Genomic DNA, 24,631 nt, shown 5'->3' with positions numbered 1-24,631 from the left:
AATATTACTCAGCCATAAAAAAAAGAATTAAATCTTGCCATTTGCAACATCATGGATGGACCTAAAAGGTATTATGCTTTATGCTAACTGAAATAAATCAGGAAAAGATAAATACCATACGATTTCATTTATTTTATTTTTAAAGGTTTTAGTTTTAATAAACCTCTACACTCAACATGGTGCTTGAACTCACAACCCCAAGATCAAGAGTCACATGTTCTACCAACTGAGCCAGCTAGGCACCCTCCATACGATTTCACTTATATGTAGAATCTAAAAAACAGCATAAGCAAACAAACAACAGACTCTTAAATATAGAGAGCAAACTGATGACTACTGGATGGGGTGGGGTAGAGAGATGGGTAAAATAGATAAAAAGAATTATTTATTTTATAAAAAAGAGATGAAACACACAGTAGGGGAATATACTCAATAATACTATAATAATGTTGTATGATGACATGACTACACTTATTGTGGTGAGCACTGAATCATGTGTAGAATTGTCAATCACTATGTTGTCCATCCACCTGAAACTAACATTGTATACTAATTATACTTCAGTAAAAATAATGACAATGGTAATAACAACAATGAGATTCTACCTATCCTTAAGAAGTTCACAATCTTTTGCATTAGAACATGATGTTTAAAAAGTCACTAAGGTACTTTCTTTCCTTCTGGTCTAAATGTGAATAGTAAATGCCCATCCCCATTTCACAAATGAGGTCCAAATGTGATGAGAAAGCACCATGATACGTTTGTGACAAATAAATGTAGGCATAGATTTTGTTTTCTTATTTAGCAAAACTATAAATGTGATACTGATTTTCTTACCAAGCAAATAGAGAAAACTATCATTTCAGACATGCCTACCATTTAATCCACCGCATTAGACAGGCATTCCTGCCCGATATAGCTCAGACATTCTGTTAGGTCTATCAAAAAAGTGATTTCAGACCCTAGAATTCATTATTTCCTTAAGACCATGCAGCAGGAATGAGAGTCAGGTCATTTTCACATTGCACTGCAGTTTTCTCTAATGATAAATCTCTAAACAATACTTGTGTCTGACTACTTCATAACATTGAAATGGATGCAACTGTTTTAGAAGACTAATTGGAAAGTGATAATCAACATCCTTCCTTAAATCACAGTTTCCGACAGATCAAGAATATTTCCCCATCTTAAATCTTAAAACTCCTGCCAAAAAATATTCATATGCCAGATACAAAAAAACTTCATATCACTGATAGACCCGTACCACTCTGTAGGAACAATGTGACACTACTGAATTTTAATACATAAACCTTTTCTTGTGTTAAAAATGTAATCATAAAACATACCAAGCCCAAGTAATTTTCAAAATGCACCTAGTAATTTTTCAAGAATGAAAATGGAAGGGTGCCACAACCATAAATAATGTCAACTACAGCATTATAACAAGAAATGATTCATTGATACTTACAATGCTGCCAGCCAAATTCTATTACAAACTTTCACATCAATTTCTAATCACAGAAGTTAAATAAAGTACATCACAAAATTTAGAAGCTGGGAAGTATAACAAATGAATAAACATTTAATGAACTCTTTTACACAGTCAGTTTAAAGCAATGTATTAAACCATGGGTGATATTTCACCACAGAAGATTGGCATATATTTTACAGCAGCCCAGCTCTACCACCTACAGCAACAAGCACACAACTTGTTAGTCTACAAGTCAGGAGACCCGGACAAATTCACTGTTGGTGAGACGCTTTCCCTAACTCACTGGGCTACCTGAAGCAGCCAGTGTGGCCATGCTAAATGTGAGGTCTGGTAAACCAGACAACTGAAACAGAGGATCTAACGTTCTTTTCTGATAAACACACTTTTAACAGGAGGGTCAGTAGGCCATGACACCACCACCCCCCTCACCATCTCCTGTATACTGCCATCATATACAATTTAATCTTTGTTTTCTACAGTGGGCTATAATCTGTGTTTGACACAAACTAAGATGATGAATGTCCCAAACTACACAGGTCTTTCTGAGAAATTAAGACATGTGAACATTCTGAGAATTGTTGTAAGTCGCCAAATCATGACGAACAAAAGGGCACATAGCTCTACAGCTCTCTGAACTCTGAATGCATTAGCACTGCTTCACTTTCTCCCTTCGCCGAATTTCACAAATAAATTATCAGTTCTTAGCTTTACTAACTGACATCTGACAATGAGTATAATATTTTATTGGGTATTTTGGGGAAGAACCATCTCAAAAGTTCAAGTACAGCAGTGAAGCTAAAGAAAAGCAAGAAGTCATTTTAAACGACCGTAACAATATGCCATGGCCTTAACGTTTCTGCTAAAAGGGAGATTTAAAAAAGCAAATAATAAAGTAGAAAATAGGTAGGAGGTGTAAGTTTCTGCAAATATTCTTGCAGTACTAGGGAAGAATCAATATTTTTTAAGACATGCTTTATCTAAGACAATAATTGAAATTTTTTTAACTACCACGCTGCAGCAGAGCTCAAACCACCAGAACAGTATGGACTCAGTAATGACATGGTCATTTAGTATATGGTCTCCAGTGAAAATTAACTGGTACAAATTGCTGTGCCGATTACCTACCACCTCCCAAGGTGAGCTAATTGCTAAAATGAAAAAACCTACCTAACAGAAATTTCACATAGTTAAGAAAATTCTATTAACATATCAAGTCTGTTTTTTAAAAGTCTTAATTTTCAGAGATATAAAAATTATATTTCTACAGATCCTACATGTGTGATTGTACCCTATTTTCAAAAAAAATCTTTATATACATTATTCTCACCAATCTTCACAAAAAATCCTTTTAGGTGGCACAGTGAAAACTGCTAGGAATATGCAGGTAACTTGTTTAAGTCTATATTTACTTACATAACTTAACCAATAATCATAGGATTATCAAGTGGCAAAGCCAAGATTAAAAACCTTGGTTTCCTGTTATTCCAGAGGGTTAATAATACCAGTAATAAAAGTGTGAGTTTACAAAAAAGCATTAAGAAAAATACTGCCAAACCAAAATCTAATTATGTTCTGTTTACAAAGTAAATTACAGGAGTGGGATGATCATTCTTCTGGTGAGAACTTTATCTTATCAAAAACATAGAAAAAAATAAACAAAAAAACCCACCTCATTACCCTACAGGTTAACTTGTCACTCTTAACCATCCCAAATAAAAGTGAGAATGTATAATTTAAGAGAGGATTCCAAAAAGTCAGTGTCAGAAAGTCCTGCACAAAAGCATATAGAAAATCCTTTAAGCCCTCACTTAGAACCTATTTATTGTGGCCATCTCGTTCCTCTCAGTCCCAATAGATTAAAAGCTGCAGAGAGTAGAAACTATAGACAAACATAAGTGAGCAACAGGATGTCCAGCCTAAGGGAGTGAGGAAGTTTGACCAACATAGAAGAGGCAACGGACTGCAGGAACCCCCAAGGGCCTCAAAGTAAAAGAACTATACTTCTGATCTCAAGTCATCAAGAAAATTAAACCGTCTTTAGTGAAATCTTTTAGGGGGGGTAAAAAACTATATAATACAGTGAGAAAAGCTTTCTGTCAAAATTATCTTGACTTGGGGCGCCTGGGTGGCTCTATCGGTTGGGCGTCCGACTTCAGCTCAGGTCATGATCTCACAGTCCGTGGGTTCGAGCCCCGCATCGGGCTCTGTGATGACAGCCTGGAGCCTGCTTCAGATTTTGTGTCTCCCTCTCTCTCTCTGCCCCTCCCCTGCTCTCACTCTGTCTCTCTCAAAAATAAATAAAGGTTAAAAAAAAATCTTAAAAAAAAAATTATCTTGACTTATTCTTGATACTTAGAGTAGAAAATGTAGTTATCTGGAAAATTCTCTTGTGTTAGATACATATGCATTTAAGTGTTGTGTATTTATTTTATTAATCTATTTCACCCAGAATCCTGCAAATATTTTTAAATGTTTTCTTTCAACATTAAATAATGTTTATTTTAAATGTTATCCAAATGCTGTTAACTAGAAATAACTAGGATGGCCACTGAGGGTTTTGGTTCCAAGATACAAACCTACTGCAGCATGAAACTGAGATAAAGCATCAGCTAGTTGTCCAGCTGCAAGTAATTTCTTGCCCAATTCAAGATGTTTCTCAACATCTGCATTTACTCCACATTCAGCACCTAAAAACAACAACAAAAATCAGTTAACTCTCCATGACCAAGATTCAATTCTGAATAAAATGTTAAAAATACAGTTATCTCCCTCAAGCATTTGCCCAGATAAGAGTCACAGAAGCCAAAGACATAGCTTTAGCTATAGAAAAGGTAACTTAATAAAGCACAGTGCTTCATTTAAAGCATATAAGCCACCCAAAAATACACCCTGGTCATATCAAAAGAATGTAACTGTCTCCAAAATATAAAGGAAACTGCATAACCCAGTAGTAAAAATACATCGAACAACAAAGTCAGAATTCCTTTGTTAAGATAGAATCTCATTTTAATGGGTATTATCACCGAGTCCACTCTAATATTCAAGTACTAATTAAGCATCTACAATGCATCAGGCACTATTCTAGGTATTTGGGATAAGTGAGCAAAACACACACACACACACCTCTGCCACTCACGGCACCTGACATTATGAAGGGAGAAGGCAGACACGAGAAATACATACACTACACAGAATGTTAGGTGAGAAGTACCATGGAAAAAGTCAAGCCACATGAGGGCACCAGAAGGGCTGGTGCTTCCAGTATTAAAGAACATGGTCAAGGGCGGGCCTCATGGAGAAGCTGACATCTGAGCAAAGACAAAGGAAAGGAAGGAACTCACCAGGCAGATACGTAGAAAAAGAACTTTCTAAGAGGAACCAGTTAGTGCAAGGGCCCTAAGTCAGGAGAATGCCAGCTTATGTTTCAGAAACAGCAGGGAGACCAGGATGGCTACCCCAGAGCCAACAAGGAAAACAGTACTAGAAGATGAGGTCAAGAAGCAGAGGGCCATGTACGGCTTTGGTTTCACTCTGGGTAAAATGGGGAGCTCGTGAGGAACTGTGAGTAAAATAACCTCCTCTGACTGACTAGACCAGTTATCAATGTGCTACCTCTCTCCTCTGAATTCATCTTTCAGTACCTGGCTTTAAAAATGGACTGGAGTTTTTAAGCATTTCTTCTTTATACTGAGTACAATATTACACTCTGTCAAGTAAAAGGTACTGAAGGGGCACTGCAGGAAAGACACCTTCAGGGTCTTGTTGCTATCTTTATTTTGTTCTGGTTCCTACTGCACGGTACCTATGAGGAGAATACCCAGTGGCTCCCAGTCCTAGCCATATGCCCCTGGGTCCAGTCCCTCAGCAACCTGGTAGCCTTGACCAGGCACTACCTCCCAATGAGGACACCATGAAGTCCAGGTTTTATGCCCACACACAGCACCCTGACTCCCCCCCACACACAGGCCAACCAACCCGGGTTCAACTACACTTAAGAGGGTTATTTCCTGCTTGCCCAGCTACAGTGGACCAGCTCTAATCTCAGCAACTCAGCAAACTTTTCTACCAGCAACTTAAGGTTGTACCTCTACCTTCTCTAATAAGATTTTAAACCCAAGACTTTAGTAGTTCACCCCTCTAAGTTGGCCCTTCTTTGGGGACCATCTGTTAGCCCCAGAGTATCCTTTGGAGCTCCCTTTACATCTTTATAGTTATTCTCCTATCATAGTGTAACAATTCTTTAAACTTCCCTCTTTTAAATTACTCTGTGGTCTCTGTCTCCTGAATGGATCCAGACTTATATACAGTTGGCACTGGGGAATGGTCCTAGCAGACCCACAAAGACAGGATTTAAGGACAAGTTTGGTCATATCCTTGAGCTTGAATGTAGTGATGAGCTCATTGTCAATGAGAAATAAAATGTCAGTAATCCATAGCAGGTATTAGAATCATAATTAATCAAGATACCATTTGTGGTTGACAGTAATCCCATGCTAACTAGAAAACCGAGACTGTTGTTGCACTTGACCCCAATAACAGTAGTGATGAAGGTAAGGACTGTGGTGCGAGGGGATTCTTCTGAGTACATTAGAGCACTTTCAGAGACAAAGAAAGAAGCAGCTCAGCCCGAGCCCTCAGCTCAAGTCTCTTTCTGCAAGCTTCCATGTCAGCCCTGAAACAATTTCTTATTTTTGTAGCCACACAGCCGATTGAGCTGAAAATCAAACACAAAATTGAATGTAACGTGTGTAGAAGGGTGTATATGGAAACTAAGAAGCCAAAGCATTTCTCATTTATGGTGAGCATGAGGTTCCACTATTCAGATACTTAGAATGATGCTAAAATAGACACTGCCCGAAAAAATTTCAGAACAATCATCACTTGGGAAGGTGGGAGAAAGGACAGACTGGGAAAGGGCAGATGAGAACCTTCTGGGGTGATGATAATGTTGTAATCTTGATAGAGGTTTGGGTACACAGGGAGGTGCAGTTATCAAAACTCAGCAAATAGACACTTAAAATACGGACATTTTATTATACATAAATTTTACCCCCCAAAAAGCTGTTGATGATATGCATGTTGAAGTGTTTAGGGAAATCTGCATGGATATTATTATGAAATATATATATTTATGTTTGTGTATTTATTTTGAGTGGGGGAAGAGACAGAAAGAGAGGGAGAGATAATCCCAAGCAAGCTCCACACTGTCAGTGCAGACCCCCATACAGGGCTCGATCTCACAAACCATGAGATCATGACCTGAGCCAAAATCAAGAGTCAGACGATTAACCAACTGAGCTACCCAGGTGCCCCTTGAAATATATTTTTTGAAAAGAATTAATGGGTAGAGAAATGCCCAGATAAATATGTGTTAAAACCAAGTATGATAACTATATTAATGGCAGAATCGAGATGATGGATATAGGAGCATACATTACAAAATTCTTTCAACTTTATGAAATGTTTTAATAATACAATTTTCGGAAAATATACAATATAGTGTTGTAGTGGGGGAATACACGCAGGGTGCTGTAAGGACACAAGTTAGGGCACCTAACACCTATAGTTAAATAAAATTTAAAATTTGGGGTGCCTGGGTGGCTTGGTGGGTTGATTGTCCAACTCTTAATTTCAACTAAGGTCATGATCCCAGGGTCATGGGATGGAGTCCTGTGTCAGGCTCTGTGCTGAGCGTGGAGCCTGCTTAAGATTCTTAAGATTCATTCATTTCTCTCTCTCTCTCTCTCTCTCCCTCCCTCCCTCCCTCCCTCCCTCCCTCTCCTCCTCTCCCCTGCTCTTTCTCTCAAAAATAAATTTTTTAAAAAATGAAAACAATTTCAATTTCTCAGTCATTAGTCACAGTTTAAGTACTGGAAAGCTACCGGCTAGTCCAGGAAACAGTGCACATAATATTGAACACTTCCCATCATCATAGAAGGTTCTACCAGACGGCACTGAGGGGGGTTTTACTGAAGTATCACCCGAAACCCAAAGGAAAAATGGGGACAATACCGCCTGCATGAAAAAGCCTTAAGAGGGAAAAAAAAAAAAACCAACACTCCAAACACAAAGGACATCACATTTAAATGCCCAGACGGAAGAGAATTAATGAGGCTTTCAGAGAAATTAATCAGAGAAATTAAAGTCCTGCATTTCAGCTCTCTCTCCTCTCCATCATGATTTAATTATTCTGGAGTGGGTCACTTTAAGTGCTAGGTGAGTCTCATAAATAGCCAGCACAGAAGAGGGAAATCATAAGGTATCCTGTTACAACAACCCAGGTAACTTGACAGCGAGGCGATCGAGAGTGTGGAGTAGGAGTGTGGAGTAGAAGCCGTGAAAAAAAAGAAGAGTAGATTGCTCAGAGGAATAGAAGAGAGAAAGACAACTACACATGACTTGCATTGACTGGCTGGATGCGGAGGGCAGGTGAAGAAAGACCAGGAGTGCAGGGTCCAGGATATCCACAACAATGTGGGCAACTATGTGAGCCTGCCACTTTAGCCATCAAAAGCAACTGAATTCTTTATTTCATCTAACATAGCAAAGAGCTGAAAGAAATGCACTCTATCTTGCTAGTTTCCCTACTAAACAAAGTAGCTTTTTCAGCTTCCAGTGTTCCTAGTTTCTGTGCAGTGTCTTATTACCTCGGCTGCCTGATGGACCCCTCCACACAAGGAAGACAAGGAAGGGGAGGGAGGGAAGGAGAAAACCTTAACTTGATGGCCTCAAAAACTTAGGATCCTGTGAACCCTGTTTGTTTGGGGCAACAATGTGAAGATGTCTACCCTATTTAAGAGTGTGTGAGTAACATGTAGAGAAATTAGTTGGGAGTTTTCAATGGGCTGGGAAAGCATTATTTTTCCCTTTATTTTTTTTAATGTTTATTTCTTTATGTTGAGAAAGAGAGAGAGAATGAGCAGGGGGAAGGGCAGAGAGAGAGGGAGGGAGCATTCCAAGCAGGCTCCAGGCCTCAAGCAACGTAAGATCCCATGAACCATGAGATCATAACCCGAGGCAAAATCAAGAGTTTGCCGCCTAACTGACTGAGCCCCCCAGGTGATATGGGAAACAAAGGCAGAAGGAAACCACAGATAAATTAAATTTCCTTATAACCTGCAACCCATTAACAACTACCTGAGGCTAGAGTTTCTCCAGGAACTCCCTACTGTCTTAATGCTAATGCTTTGCTAGAGGAAAAACCACCTTAGCTTGACAATAGCTAGGCCTCCAGTATCCTGTGAGTCTTCTTTAGCAGATGAAAATCTCTTTGGAAACTTCCTCTTGACATTACCTCCCACCAAATCCCAACTCTATAAGCAGTCTCTCCACAGGGTCCCAGAGCAGCTCTTCCTGCCCATGGGTCCTGTCCCCGTGCTTTAATAAAATCACTTTTGCACCAAACACGTCTTCAAGAATTCTTTCTTGGCCGTCGGCTCCAGACCCCACAAACCCCACTATCATCCCAAAACCTCATCACCAGGCACCCCTATTTTTCCCTTTAAAAATGAGAATATAGGCTCTTGCTCTGTAAATTCACTACGCAGTAACGATTCAGAAACCAGTTACGTTCTGACAGTGAGGGTCACCTGTAGTTCCACCTAATTCCATACCATATCCAAAAATAACCTGCTTTTCATAATGAAGACTATGGAAACCAAGGTAGTTCATTAAACAAATGTTACTGAATATACACTATGTGTTAAACTGTGGACATAACAGAAATGAACAGGGTGGTCTTCCTCAAAGAGGCAATGAGGAGAATCCCTCAGGCTTTAGTCATTTATGAGAATGCCCTAGCGGGCAGGGTTCCCATCAGTGACTCTGGAGAAAGGCTGTTTTTGAACATTACACTGGCATCTCTACCACATACTGAAGTATTTACAGAATATATAATAAGAAGAACAGCACTGACTTCAAAATAATCTTGAAAGGAAAATGAAAGTATAAGTGAAATAAGATTGGCCATATGTTGATAAATTCTGAAGCTGGCTCACAATACTATTCTCTCTACTTTGGTATATTTTTAAGATTTTCCCAAATCAAGTTTTTAAAAAATTTAAATCCTTTCAATAAAGAGAAAACTGGCTTATAAAAATCTCTTACACTAGGGCCCCTGGGTGGCTCAGTCGGTTAAGCATCTGACTTTGGCTCAGGTCATGATCTCATGGTTCATGAGTTCAAGCCCCACATTGGGCTCTCTGCTGACAGCTCAGAGCCTGGAACCTGCTTCAGATTCTGTCTCTGTCTCTCTGCCCCTCCCCTGCTCGTGCGCTCTCTCTTTCTTTCTCTCTCTCTCAAATATAAAATAAAACATTAAAAAAAAAAAATCTCTTACATCAAAAATGTTTTGAAGTAAGTGGACCACAGGGACTAGCACATGAGCCTACCTCCCAACATACTCAAATTTACAGAAGCTATTTAAAGAATAAATGCATAACCTTGCTGGGGGCAAGGGGGGAATTTTTATTTAAAGAAGAAGGCCATCAGAGAAACAGAAATCTTAGGGGAAAAATGTAGAAAGGACAGAATAGGGTTAGTTGGCAAAATCACATACAAACACCATTCCGGGGAATGTGTGCCATGGAGGTAGATGCAGTCCTTTGTGCTCCAAACTCCAATACAAGGAAAAGGAAGGGACCCTTGGATTTCCCAGCCTCCAGACAATTGGCCTTCTCCCACAAACTGCTCTCACACTGGCAATGAGCAATTCTGAAATTTACAAAGATAATCATAAAATCAATCTTTAAGAAACTAATACCAAGTAAGAGAATTTAGGGGAAATAATTAGTGGAACAAATAGTAAAAAAATTCTAAAAATGAATATAATGGCCATTCTTACAAATTCAAAAGGATGCAGCATTCATAACACACAGAACAGACCAACTATTTATTCATTTATTGCTGTAGCAGTGGAGAAAAAGACAGATAAAATCATTTCTAAGTGCCATAACAAACTGCCAGAGGAAAGGAGGAGTACTTAATACAAAGGGGTCAAATAAGTCTTCTCTAAGAAGATAATGTTTGAGTTAAAACACAAAGGGGTATGGGGATAGGGAGGATCCTGAATGACAAGTGCCTCCAGAATGCCAAAATATGTCCAGACAAGGAGTACAAAACAAGTGCAAAGGGCTTAGATAGGACCAAGCTCACCTTCGAGGAATCAAAAGGAGGCTCCAGCATGTTAGGAAGGATAGAGGACAGGTGCCTGAGTGGCTCAGTCAAACTTCGGACTCTTGGTTTCAGCTCAGGTCATGATCTCATTGTTCCTGAGATAGAGCCCATTCAGCTCAGGTTATGATCTCACGGTTCCTGAGATAGAGCCCCATGTAGGGCTCTGCGCTGGCAGGGTGGAGCCTATTTGGGATTTTCTCTCTCCCTCTCTCTCTGACCCTCTCCTGCTCATGTGCAAGCACATGTGTGCTCGCTCTCTCTCTCTCTCTCTCAAAATAAGTATTTAAAAATAATAAAATTTAAAAAAAAAAAAAAGGATAGAGGATGCAGGCAAGATAGATCACAATGGGCCTTTCAGGCCAAGGTATGAAACTTACATTTTATTCTAAGTACAAAGACACATCATTAGACGGGTCTTACTAAGGAACTCACTACCTGATTTACATTTTAAAAAGACCCCTGCTGGCTGCAGTGTAGAAAAGAGATTAGAGGCAGACAAGAATGTGAAGAAGTGTGGTGGGTAGCAAGCTGCATTATAGTATACACTCTGATTTCATTTATGCTTAAAATATATATATAACATATATTCTTAGATTAACTTTTTCCAGTAAAAATGTACTCATGTACTAATACAGTACAAACTTAATAAACTGAGAAAGATGTTCCTGATTGAATAATCACTTGCAACTGAAAACTCTTGTAAAGCATATTTGCAAACACTATATACATATAATATTTTACAACTAAGCAGCCAATTAAGTCAGGAAAGAAAAGCAAAATAACCCTGCCTCCTTTCTCAGAGGACTGTGCAGCTGGAGAGATTCCAACAGGACGGAGGATGTTAGATCTCATTGTCTTCCTACCCCTGGACCTTTCCCCCAAGCACTTCAATAAAATGGTTTCATTCCTCCCACCCCCAAAAACAACAACAACAACAATAACACCCTGCCTCACTTGTTTAAGTGTAGTTCAAAGGGACAGCATTATAATCAGATACTGCAGAGAATATAGGTGATATAGATCCTAAAATTTAAAACAATCCTTATCTTTTCAGATTCTAAAATATTTATGAATGAAATGAGAGCATGTATGATAGGTTTAAAAATAATCCATGGGTATATATGCAATAAGATCAATCATGAGTTGGTAACTGTTAAAGCTAGGAGATGGGTACCTAGGGGTTCATATACCATTCCCCACTTTTGTAAATGTGTGCAATTTTCCACAATAAAATTTTATATTAAATCTCTTTAAGGGATTAGGGGTGGAATATTAAAACAGTTAAAGATAGCTCATTTTCATTTTTTAAAAGATAATTTCTAATATAAGCTATCCATCCATAAACATTTATAGTGCCTAGTGTAAAATACAAAAATTTGTGCATCGCTCATGAAGGGAGAAATGTGTGTACAGAACCATGGTAAATTAAAGTAGAGAATGACTAAGAATCAAATAAGAATGGTGAAAGCACTGTGTGTGAACTCTGGAACAATCCAGCCCATTACAGGAGGCTCAAGTAATTACAGGGGCATGTCGATGGGATTCTGTGTATTCTCAAAATGCAGGGGGTATGAAGGGGGTAGTCTTCAAAATAGTATGAAGGTTTCATTTAAAACATTTTCCTGATACATTTTCTCAAAGGGAGGATCAGATCAATGTACTCAATACAAGATTCCAGACTGCCCGAGGAGGGAAGAAATTTGGGCATGAGATAAACTATTAGTGAAAATGCTTTCCTTATCCAACTATGAAAATGTTTAACAGGAAAGATGTAACACAAAAGGAATTAAGAACCTACTATGGGCTGGATACTTTCAGTGTCATAATTTCACTTAATTTTCACAACCCTAGAAAATAAACATGTTTCATACTCTTACAGCTCAGAAAACTGATGTTTAAAGAAGTTACCCATCCTGCTAGAAGACTCACAGTATCTGTCAAAACAAAATTCGATTCCAAAGCCCAACTTTCTTTTCAGCATAGGCCATGATCCTTTTCCCTATCTAATCTAGGCTAGGTGTCCCTCAGTTACTAAGCCCTGTATGCTTCATTCACTCGACCCATCATTTAATACGACATTTTAGCACAATGGTTTCCAACCTCCAAGGCTGATTTGAACCTAGGTCTAGTGAGAAGCAAGGAATGCATTTGCCAAGTTCTTTGAACTATTCTATCAAGTCATTTTGGGTCAGACATTCCTCACTGAGTCATTGTGGTTTCCTGCTTTCACAGTAGTTGGAAGAACCAGAGCTCAACACCCAACTGACTCTCCACCACCTCCCCACAGTGCCCTTAGAAGAACCCTCCTTGGCTACCCTCGCAGGTGTGCCAGAACTACAACCAGGAACCAGGGACCACCATCAACTGCCAGATCAACCTGGAGCTCTCTGCCTCCTACTTCTACCTACTTCTGCCTCCATGCCTTACTACTTTGACCTCAATGGTGTGGCTTTGAAGAACTTTGTCAGATATTTTCTTCTCCAATCTCAAGAGAGGACACATGCTAAGATACTGAGGAAGCTGCAGAACCAACCAGGTGACCAAATCTCAAATCTTTCAGGATATCAAGAAACTAAACCATAGTAAGTGAGAGAGCTGGCTGAAGGCAATAGAGTGTGCAAGTGTTACCTTGGAAAAACGCATAAATCTGTCACTACTGAATGCACAATACTGCACAAACTGGTCACTGACAAAAATGACCCCTACTTATGTGACTTCACTGACATTTATTACCTGAATGAGCAGGTGACATCCATCAAAAAATGGGGGCCCCAGAATTGGTATGGCAGAGTATCTCTTTGATAAGCACATCCTGGGAGACACGTAACAATGACAGCTAAGCCTTAGGCTGGCTTCACATAGTCATGAGGTTGACTTCCCTGGTCACCAAAGATAAGCATGCACGCTGAGGTTACCTTTAACTTTTCTGTAAACTATACCAACACTTCCACTTAAGTTATTTCATTTGTACTGTTCCCTCAGATAAATCTAATTTGGTATATACCCTCCAAAAAAGTTATGCCTTACTCTCACCCCAAAAGTTAAGTTACTCTTCAAACTAAATTTCTCTCACCTTCTAGGATTATAAGAGGTATCCAGCATTTCTCTGTCCCTTCTAAATGAAACTCAGATCTTTATTACGTTACAATTCTGTCCAATATAATTTCTATTTAATGTGATAAGTAAATACCACCTCCTCTACAAGAATTTTCTGTGGCCCTCTCCAATCATCCAGAAAGAATGATTATGCCTTCAGTGCACCTTGGTCACGTCTCCCTAACAGACCCTGCCACAGCATAAAGGTTGTTGCATAGGCGCCTTTCTCTCTGCAAGAGGTGGTGTGCCTTCTAACTGGGATCTTCTCTCACCTTCTTCCAAATCCAGCCCCCCATGCTGCTGCCAAAGTGATCCCTCAAAAACGCACTCCTAATAAAAAGGATGCGGTATTTTCACATCGCTGGCTAAGTTCAATCTAAACCCTTTCAGATCTGGGGTGTCTGGGTGGCTCAGTCAGTTAAGCAGCTGACTCTTGATCCCAGCGTCATGAGTTCAAGCCCCATGTTGAGCTCCACACTGGGCATGAAGCTTACTTAATTAAGAAAAGAAAAGAAAAGAAAAGAAAAGAAAAGAAAAGAAAAACTTTTAAAAAACAAAAATAAAAATAAACCCCTTCAGCTCTGAAGGCAAACAAGACCCTTCGTGATCAGATCCCATGATGTGTGTCCAGTCTCATCATGACCACTCCTCCACCTCTTACTTTACACTCCTGTATCAGCATGAACTGGTTGTACTTCCCTGAAGAGACTGTGTTCTCATGCCACATCCCTTTGCACTTGCTGTTCCATGAAAAGGACTTTCCCACTTGCCCCCTGGGATATTTCTACCCCAATAGGATTCCGTCCTCACATGCTGGCTCCTTTGTGAGACCTCCCCTAACTACTGCAGTGAGAGGGTGGGTGGGAGAAAGCCTGTTCTGTGCTCCTATGACATCTCCACACTCAAAAGTACATGAGTTTAAGTTGCAATACCACTGTCTCAATTACTGACCTTCACAGTTTGCTGGCCTCTCACAACCCCTGAGAACCCAACCCAGGTAAAAAGCGTGTTTGAGAGAAGAAACCATCTTTTCTTCTTTATATCACCTAATCCAGTACCTTGCCCACAGTGGACACTCAATATTCACTGACTGATGTAACTATCTTCCTTCTTAAATGTATCACAACTCATCATAATAATAAAATCCAATGTCTGGTTCCTCCACTGGTTGTGGCTATGAAGCAGGGGGTTCAACAGCTCCCTTGGAAGCAGGAGTGCAAGCTTGTGAAGTTTTCTCAAACAGCTGCAGATTTGAAACAATTCTGTCTGTACAAGGTTCAACACAATCCCCTGCTGACTACAGTAACTTCAAGTAGGAATCCCTTCAGACCCCAAAAGGTCTGTTCCTTTTGGTAGAAAAATGAATCTGTGGATGGTTTTCTAACCCACTTTTCATGAACCAGTGAATATTCAAAGGAGCACTACATTTGAAGCCTATAGAAAAGCTTATCCCTAAACATATGCCATACTAAAATTCTACTTTTGTCAATCCTTAACATCTCTCTGCATTTTCATAAATTTCTATTTCACAAGAATATGTATACTTTACATACACTGGCAGCAGCATACAACAAAATACTTAGTGTAATATGTAATATGTGATAACAAGTACCAAATCAAACTGATGCTACCAAAGATTCATAAAGACACTAATATGTAAAAAGAAAAAATTATTTATAAATCATGGCTGTTTTTGTAGTATCTCAACCCTATTTTCAGCCATGGATACTTTTTATTCCTTTGCCACATACAGTGACAGTGGTAACAAGCTATCTCCTGTTTTCTGATTAGGCAACCAAACATCATGCCATTGCCTAATCAGCATGAAACAATAGGTTCCTCCTTAGATGAGCATAACCATAGGTCAGCAAAATATACAGGAAGCATAAGAAAAAAGGTAGAGTAGTTAAGTCCTTCAATGAAGTTAGTACTGAAATCCATCATATTTTGAAGAGCAAAATTAAAGAATTTTAAGAAATGTAAAGTTGAGGGGTTAAGAATATGATGTGGTGGGGCACCTGGGTGGTTCAGACGGTTAAGCGTCCGACTTCAGCTCAGGTCACCATCTCGCGGTCTGTGGGTTCGAGCCCCGCGTCGGGCTCTGGGCTGATGGCTCAGAGCCTGGAGCCTGCTTCGGATTCTGTGTCTCCCTCTCTCTCTGCCCCTCCCCCGTTCATGCTCTGTCTCTGTCTCAAAAATAAACGTTAAAAAAAATTAAAAAAAAAAAAAAGAATATGATGTGGTGAGAATCACAATCAAGACTGAAGAACAAGAACAAAAAAGGCAACAACTAGGGTCAAAGATACTAAGGTTCAAGCTAAGGCCAGGTGACAGGGCCAGAAGCAAGCCCAGGATGGCTATTCAGGTTGGAGCACTTAGAACGTGAGAGATGAGAGGGACCTCTGGCTGGCTCAGTAAGTACGGCATGGAACTCTTGACCTTGGAGTTGCAGGTTCAAGCCCCATATTGAGTGTAGAGATTACTTAAAAATAAAATCTTTAAAAGGGAAGAAAAAAAATGTTAGGGATGAGGAAAACCCAAAGGTCATTCTACAAAGGCACATGAGGCCAAAAAAAAAAAAAAAAAAAGGACAAAATACTGTCTATAAAAGATCTGATCTGAATCCAAGACGCAAGCAAGAGGGGGGCAGAGTCTGAAAGAAGTCTCATGGCAGAAACACAGAAAAAGTGGAAACTGGCCACAGAAAGAGCAAAAAGTGCATTATCTTAGCAATTCCATAGTCAACTAAGGACCAATGACAAAAGAGTTTCAATAAAAATACACTGAGCTGGAAACCCTAAAGTCATTATGACCTAAAAAGTGGTTCAGCCAAAATGAAAGGAAAAAAGGCTGAGTAGTTGTGTAATACATCTGAACTAAATGTCTGCACCGAAATCTTCCTTAGATGAACTTGGAAAATAAAATCTATTGTAACCAGGTTTGCTCAATTTCAGTGGACATTGCCTGTCTTTGCTTCAATTAACTGTGAAGGTATAAATGTTGTGATGTGATCCCCTGCTCAAGGAATGTAGAAAATAAGTATGAAGAGTCCTTGCAAAAACAAAACAGAACAAAAAACAAACGAACAAACAAAAGCTCAGTCAACTTCACTCACCAATTTAAAAAATATTTAATCTACTTCATCTCAACATGTTTTAGGTACAGAGATAAGAGCTCTTTCCACAAAGCTTATATTCTTGAGATAACAGGCAAGAAAAGTAAACGAGGTAATTCAGACAATGTGAAATTTTATGAAGAAAATTCAAAAAGGTAAACAGAGACTATTAACTGAAGGAGAGCATGCTTTTTAACATAGTATGTCAGGCCTCTCTGAAATACGAACGTTCATTTGAAGACCTCATATGAAGCTTTCCAAACCGTGGGAACAGCAAGAATCAAGACTCTCAGTCAGAAATGAGGTTGGCATTTGGAAGTAAAAGAAGTTGTGTGGTGGGAGCCTAACGATGAGGGGAAAATTAGGACGAAATAGGTGTAAGTAAATAAGAGTCTGATATGTAAGGCTTTGCAGTTATCAGCAGAGTAACGTGTTGAAGAGAGAACAGAAGAGGAAGAAATAGAGACTATCCACAACTCTTCAAAGTCCTGCTGTCCAGAGAAGCAAAGATACAGTTCAGTATCTGAAGGGACACACTACATCAAAGAACAGTTTAGGATGGAAACACTACAGCATCTTGGGAGTGCTGATGTCAAGGATCCCACAGAGAGGAACAAAGTGATGACGCAGGAGAAAAACGATAACTATAGGAGCAATACTTTCAGAAGATGAGAGAAAATGGAATCCAGGACATAAGTATACGAATTGGATTTTGCCAGGAATAGAGATGCTTTATCCATTTTAACATAAGAAAAGTAGCAAACTGGGTACAGATACACGTAAGCTAGTGCCTTTAGTGGAAGAAAGAAAAAGAAACTACCCTGTGATGGCCTTCATTTTCTCAAACAACGACACGTTCTAAGAGAATGAGGTAAAGGAAGGGAGGAAAGGAGGGTTACATTGGAGATTTAAGGAAAGAAAAGGTTTGAAATGCAGATTTTCAAGAACAGACACACAAGGCAATTGTAGGAATGTTGGCAGTATTGCATATGCATTTGAAATTGAGATTATGTGCTTAAAATGAAACCAGTCAGCAAGGTTATCTCCATTTTTCTCCAGCCATGTTCAACTCTGAGGTACAACAAACAAGTCTGCCAAGTTGGACTGAAGAGGTGTCAAATTTTGCCAAGTGAGTAAGACAAAATAATACAGAAGCAAGGAAATTAAAGGCTGTTTTCAATAGAGCAACTACAAGGTGGACCACTAAATCTAAACTGAGAAAGGAGGGAAAAGAATATATATGCTTTACAAAGCATGTCTTATACCCCCAAGTGGTCGGTAAGCTCAATGACAAAAACTGTGAGTTCCACACTATGTGTATCTCATCAGAAAGCACTACAGTGTAAGCCTCTGCTGACTGATTAAATGAGTCTTTCCCATATCCAGAACTCCAAATGACACAAACTCATCGATTTACAAAACAAAACAAAAAATAAACAAAATTTTTTAAAAACAGCTTTCTAAAGATCTTGGAAGAAAAATAAATCTATAATTGAAATGTCTTAGTTCTAAAAAGCAGGTGACTGGGTTCCCATGATACTTCCATATGAACAAAGATAAACTGCTGGACATTAATCAGAGGAAAACCATGACACTAGAAATTCAACTTAACCACAATTAATTCACTTCATATGAGAAAATAAAGCCTAATAATTTCTACAAAGAATCCCATCAGAGAACAACCTGTCCCACAGAATCAAAACTACATTTCAGGCTCTTGTTCAGCAAACGATAACTAGTCAGGTAAATTGGAACTTTTACACTACTAACTACAGCATATTGCATTAAAATAATTCTAGAAGCTATCTGACCACCTGATACTTGGTATAGGGGCGCCTGGGTGGCTCAGTCAGTTAAGCGTCCAACTTCACCTCAGATCATGATCTCGAAGTTCATGAGTTGGAGGCCAGCGTCAGGCTCTGTGCTGACAGCCTGGGGCCTGCTTTGGATTCTGTGTCTGCCTCTTTCTGCCCCTCCCCTGCTCACGCTCTTGCTCTCTCTCTCTCTCTCTCTCTCTCTCTCAAAAATAAACATTAAAAAAAAATAAAAATAAATACTTAATGTATATATATTACTTAAAGTCACTCATTTTCCCTGCTTTATTTTTTCTTTCCAAATTTAAATAATGTCAGAAAATCTTAGAGAAGACAAAACATACTTTCAGTGGGTTAGGCGAATATAGAAGTTATCAATATCACTTATACTTAAAATTTTCCAACTATTCTTTTCCTATGGCCAAATAAACAGTTTAGTCAGGTCAGTTCAGTGAAATAAAGAAAAATTGAGTCCCAGTAGCATGTTAGTAAGAAAAAGAGTTAAAAGAAAGTTTGGTTCCCAGGCTGTGCTCCCATTGAAACAGAACAAACCATTAGCAAAGAATTAAAATAGCTACGTTATCTGTAACATGAGAATACTAGACACTACTAAAGTTTTCTTTCTGTTCCAAAAATTCTACTCCTAACCTAGTGCTTTAGACTTCCTTCTTTCAAGGGCCTTTTTAAAAGGGGGTGCTAAGAGATGTAATCTTTCAATTCATAAGACTGCTACATAGTTTCTTTCTTTGGATTACAATTAACAGAAAAGCCTAGAAAAAACCAAAGACGAGTATTTTTAAGTAGGGAAGAAACTAGGCCAACTAAGCCAATTACTGGTGACCCTCTCAGTCACATGCAGCTCTCGTTGCTTCACACTCACTCTTCTCACACCCTTCTCCTTCAGTTCCTCTCCCTCCAAACCTCAGACTTAAATCCCCCTGAAGGACTCTGAGGTTACTGAAACCAAACACAACTTATTTTGGAAAACAGGAGCTAACAGTTTGCCAATTCAGGTAAGAGGTTCTTTCTTATCTTTATATCCTCATCACCAAATTTAGTGTCTGGTACATGGCAGACACCTAACCTACTCCTCTATATGTCTTGTTAGACCAGTGATTCTCACCAGTGATTTCTTTTTAGAAATGCAAAATTTCAGGTCCCACCCAGACCTACTGAATCAGAAACACTGGTAGGGGAACCCAGCACTCAGTTTTTAAAAGCCCTCCAGGCAGATTCTGATGCACACTCAAGTTTGGGGACCACTTTTAAACATGCCAGGAAATCAACTTTCTGTTCATTACCGCCAGTGGCCAAAAAAAACCAAACAAAATGCTGATTTTTCCCAGCTGCCACCAGTTACAAATGTTTGGGCCCACATAATGCTGTCAGCCACTTAACTTCTGCCTCCAGCCTGCACACAAGATGAACTTCAGAGTCGAAAAACTGAGCTTAACTTATGGCTCTTAGATTTAACAGCTCTGTGACCTTATAGCTACACTTAATTAAATGCATCTGTAAAGGAGGAATAGTATCAAATACCTCCATAAGAGATCACTCATAGAAAGGTGCCTGGCACACAGACCTTTAATAAATTTAACGTCTTTTCCCTTTCTTCCCTGCCACCTGTACCAAGTCCCTGTTACCCTCATACAGACAATGCTCCTGAAAAACAGCACTCTGGCTTTCCTCTGAGAACTGTCACCAATGGCTCCTATACAGAAAAACTCCCTAACAAAGTTTTCCTTCTGGAAAATACTGTAGGAGGGAAATGAAATATTAAGAGTTCTACAGAACCAGGGGCACCTGGGTGACTCAGATCTCACAGTTCAGGAGTTTCAGTCCACGTCAGGCCCGCACTGACAGTGTGGAGCCTGCTAGGGATTCTCTCTCTCCCCCTCTCTCTCTACCCCGCCTCTCTCTCCCTCAAAATAAATAAATAAACTTAAAAAAAAAAAAAAGAGTCTTACAGAACGATATACAGAACAGCAATTCCAAAAAGGTAGTCCAAAAGCTAGCAGGAAAAGAAAATCACATAGAAGTGTGCACTTTCATTAAAAAAAAAAAAAAAAAAAAGCATTAAATGGAACATAGGCAACTTTCTCTTAAGTGGTCAAAATAAACCACCAGTAGTAACTGGACATAAATGTGACACTGGGGCGGGGGAGGGTTAGCATTAGAAAATGCAAGAGAACTGGAATAGGTACATGACCCATATTAAAAGTGGTCCAGGCATTCAAATCTCAACTTCCTAGACTGGCGCAATACGAATGTCAAATTCTTTGTCCCAGTGCTGTCACGCTATATGTTCTGATTTGGGGTTCAGAAAAGAATATGTTCACCAGGAGAACAACATCAACGACGTTGAGAATTTTGAGGGGATTTTACCATAAACAAGTCCCAACCTCAGCTCCTCACTTCCTCTAAATCTAACATTAAGTCTCATACTGAAATGTGTGACCCCTTGACTACTAGCCCTTTGCATAGGAATGAAAGTAGATCAGTGAGTGTAATAGGTCATGATGCCCAATTATTTGTCACAGTCACCAGGCTGGAAGCATTAGTTCAACTGGCACCTTCAACTTTAATTCTTACTCCACTCGCTGACCTCTAGGATGGGACAGCCCTCTACTTTTGCTATTGTTAGAGTAACCAACACTCCAATCTGTAGGACCCAAGAGAAATTTAAGCGTTTGCACCTTTAAGGGGGCCTTTCCCCCCCCCCCCAAGAGAACTCGGAAAAAGGAAAACCAGTCCTAAGTAGACGGACACCATCCTGGGCATAGTAAAACCACAAACTTTGTGCCTTGCCCTCCAGGACCTTGAATTCCAGCACCGGCAACAACCAAACAACTTCTATCCACCGCAGAGTACAGGAGTGCGATGGTTACTCAACTTTTTACGGTCAACACTGTCCCCCCCACCGCTTCACGCGGCCGGACACACTGCTCCCTCCCCCCCCGGAACTCCAAAACGAAAGAAGCCTCCCCTTTGGCCACCTTTACTGCCTCATCCCAGCACCACTGACCAAGTGTCTCCAGGCGCCAAGCGAGGGTCCAAGCGAGGCAGGGGCCCGACGGCTGCTCCAGACTCCGCGTCCCAGGACACTCCCGAAGTCGCTGCCGGGTGCCCCGCTCCCCTAGACCCCCTCGGCCCCCTTCGGTCCCGCTCCTCCCTCCAAACCCGCCGTCCCCGCCCGGCGGCCCGCCGGTCCCACCACCCCGTCCCCGGACAAACCCGGAACCCAGCGCCGGCCCCCGCCCCGGGGCGGGCTCAGGCCCAGCCGGTCCGCGCGGAGTCCCCGGCGCCCGCCCCGCGGCCCCGACCGCCGGAAGACTCGCGCCGGGACGCAGGCGGGGAGGCGCCAGGGGGCTTGGCCCGGGCGCCCGCTCCCCCGGCCAGAGCAGGGAAGGACTCACCTTCGTACTGCAGGTCCACCAGGACCAACAGGAAGGGGAACACCGAGCCCAGCCGGCTGGTCACAGAGCCGGGGGCCACCATGTCCAAGGGCGCGGACAGTAAGGAGGAGAGAGGGTGCGGGGCCCACCAGCCCCGCCGGCGCTCAGAGTGCAGCTGCGCCCGCCCGCCGTCGGCTCTCGCTCAGGCCTAAGCGGCAGCTGGCGCCCAGCAGAGGAAGGCAGCGGTGGGCGGGGTCCGGGCGACGCTACGCCCCGAGCGCCGCCGCCGCCCAATCGCCTTCTTCCTGGACCCGCGCCTACCGGGCTCGCCGGGATCGTGGTTCGCGCTGATAGGCTGCGGGGGCCGCCGCCCCGCCCCGTCTCTGATAGGACAACGTGGAGGCACGAGACGAGGCAGCGTCCGCTGGTCGTGGAGCTGTCAGGGAACTCCACACGGCCGCGGCCGGCGGGAGGGAGGCGGCCGGGCCGGCTGTGTGGCGGCCGCCGAGTCCGCATGCGCAGGCCGCGGAAGCCTTTTAGGGTCGCTCCTGGAGCCGGAGGTTAGCGAGGAGGAGGTTTTCCGGTGTGCTGTTTGGCAAGCTAGGTGAAGCCGCCGCGCCCGCAATGAGAAGGCCAAGCCAGGTCCCAGGAAGTCCGAGCGCCTGGAGTGGAGGTCTCGGAATGGACCGGCGAACTGCAGGATTCTCAGAGCCTGCTACCTCCAGCCGAGTACAGACTCCACTGAAGAGTGCTCGAGAAACGGCCAGAGGCCCAGGCTCTGTAGAGGAGGGTGAGCTGATGGGGCCCGGAGCATTTCGGGGACAGCCGGGCAGAAATACGTTAGTGACCCGAGGCCCGCGAGAATGGTTTGGAAGCCCGGGAACCCCCTCCCCACCACCGGCCAGCGGACCAGCGTGCCCAGAAAAGAGAACAATTCTGAAAGATTCTGTGAAGAAACAACCAGGGAGGCACAGCTGCTAGGAGATCAAGGGGGTCTGGAGAGTGTAGCCAACGTCAACCATAAGGGGGGTGAGGGGGGAGACCTGTTAGAAAGGATCTTGCATCATGTCCTCATCAAAGGAAACTCAACAAGAGAGATAGGAAGTTGAACAAGATAAGATTCAAGTTACTCGCTTTAGCGTTTTGTTCAAAGCCACTTTCTCTGGCGTCCCCAACACAATCCAGCTCGCAAGCTGTACATCAGTGATGTTTTAGGTGGAGTAAAACAGTAATGCTGTTCTGTGTTTATTGCCAAGCATAAACTTATTACTTTACCAATAAGTATACAACTGAGTATTAAATAAATAAAACGTTCATGTAATACTGATAATAAATAGATGAATCTTTGGACAGTTGGAATGAATTAATATCGATTTTTTTAAACAGCTCTGTGGCCACCCCATGTTCATTGCACCACTACTTACAATAGCCAAGACATGGAAACAATCTAAGCACCATTAACAGATGAATTAATGGATAAAGAAAATGTGGCATGCCTGCATGAGTATTATTTAGGCATAAAAAAGGAAATCCTGCCATTTGCAACAACAAGGGTGGACCTTGTGAGCATTATGCTAAGTGAAAGAAGTCAAAGAAAAATAAATACTATATGATCTTGTATGTGGAATCTAAAAAACTCAGATACAGAGAACAAATTGGTGGTTGTCAAAGGTGGTCAAAAGTTTCAAACATCCAGTTACAAGATAAGTCCTGTGAATATAATGTACAACATGGAGAGTATAGTTAATAATACTGAATTTGAAAAAGTAACAATACTGTATTGTATATGTGAAAGTTGCTAAGAAAGCAGATGTTAAAAGTTCTCATCACAAGAAAAAAATTGTAACTATAGTGATGGATAGTAACTAAACCTATAATCATTTTGTACTATGTGCACATATCAAATCATTGTACACCTACAACTAATACAATGTATGTCAATTATAGCTCAATAAAAAAATGTAAAAATTGGTACAGTTCTATGCCTTCTGATTTTTGATTATATGGAATTAGTGATAAAATGTTTTACATACAATGGGTAAACTCTTCAAAACAAACTTTCTAAAGTGAATTCTAATAGTCAATGTCTTTATAAAGGTTTCTTGTGAAAATATGATAACAAATCATAAGGACTTTATTTTTACCAGATTTCATGTCTATAGATTTATATAAATGAATATCTAGATATCTAAATATTTAAATCTAATATACTTATAGATATTAATATCTATCTCATATCTAAATTATATCCTTACATCTAACTCCAAGCATAGAAACAATTGCATTTAATCTTATAAACACAATAATTAAAGGACAGATAATGTCAAAATGGACAATAAAGGAAATAACGTATCAATTATAAAGCTGTCTACATGGTATGATGAACTTCCTTTTGTGGCCAGGTGATTTCAACAAAGATGCCAAGACAATTCAATGGGGCAAAGGTAGTCACTTCAACAAATGATCCATGTGCAGAAGAATGGAGTTGGACCCCTTCCCTACTTAGACCATAAAGTATAAAATCTATAAAACTCATAAAAGAAGA

General features: G+C 40.8%; 1 protein-coding gene and 1 pseudogene across 1 annotated transcript in view; one reads left to right on the top strand and one right to left on the bottom strand.

The window, feature by feature from the left end:
* DNAJC3 (DnaJ heat shock protein family (Hsp40) member C3) overlaps positions 1 to 22,307 on the bottom strand; it is an 88,455-nt gene extending 66,148 nt beyond the window's left edge. Inside the window, exons 1-2 of the mRNA XM_049647159.1 lie at positions 22,108 to 22,307; positions 4,069 to 4,179 (exon numbers count right to left, since the gene is read on the bottom strand). Of these exons, the coding sequence (XP_049503116.1) occupies positions 4,069 to 4,179; positions 22,108 to 22,189 (193 nt within the window). The 5' untranslated portion in view covers positions 22,190 to 22,307. The remainder of the gene's footprint in view (positions 1 to 4,068; positions 4,180 to 22,107) is intronic.
* Positions 14,911 to 15,325, top strand: LOC125933919 (guanine nucleotide-binding protein G(I)/G(S)/G(O) subunit gamma-5-like; annotated as a pseudogene).
* Positions 22,308 to 24,631: the final 2,324 nt, after the last annotated feature.

The sequence above is a fragment of the Panthera uncia genome (genome assembly GCF_023721935.1).
Source record: "Panthera uncia isolate 11264 chromosome A1 unlocalized genomic scaffold, Puncia_PCG_1.0 HiC_scaffold_16, whole genome shotgun sequence".
Taxonomy (NCBI): Eukaryota; Metazoa; Chordata; class Mammalia; order Carnivora; family Felidae; genus Panthera; species Panthera uncia.
This window is presented reverse-complemented; position numbering and strand designations above follow the sequence as displayed.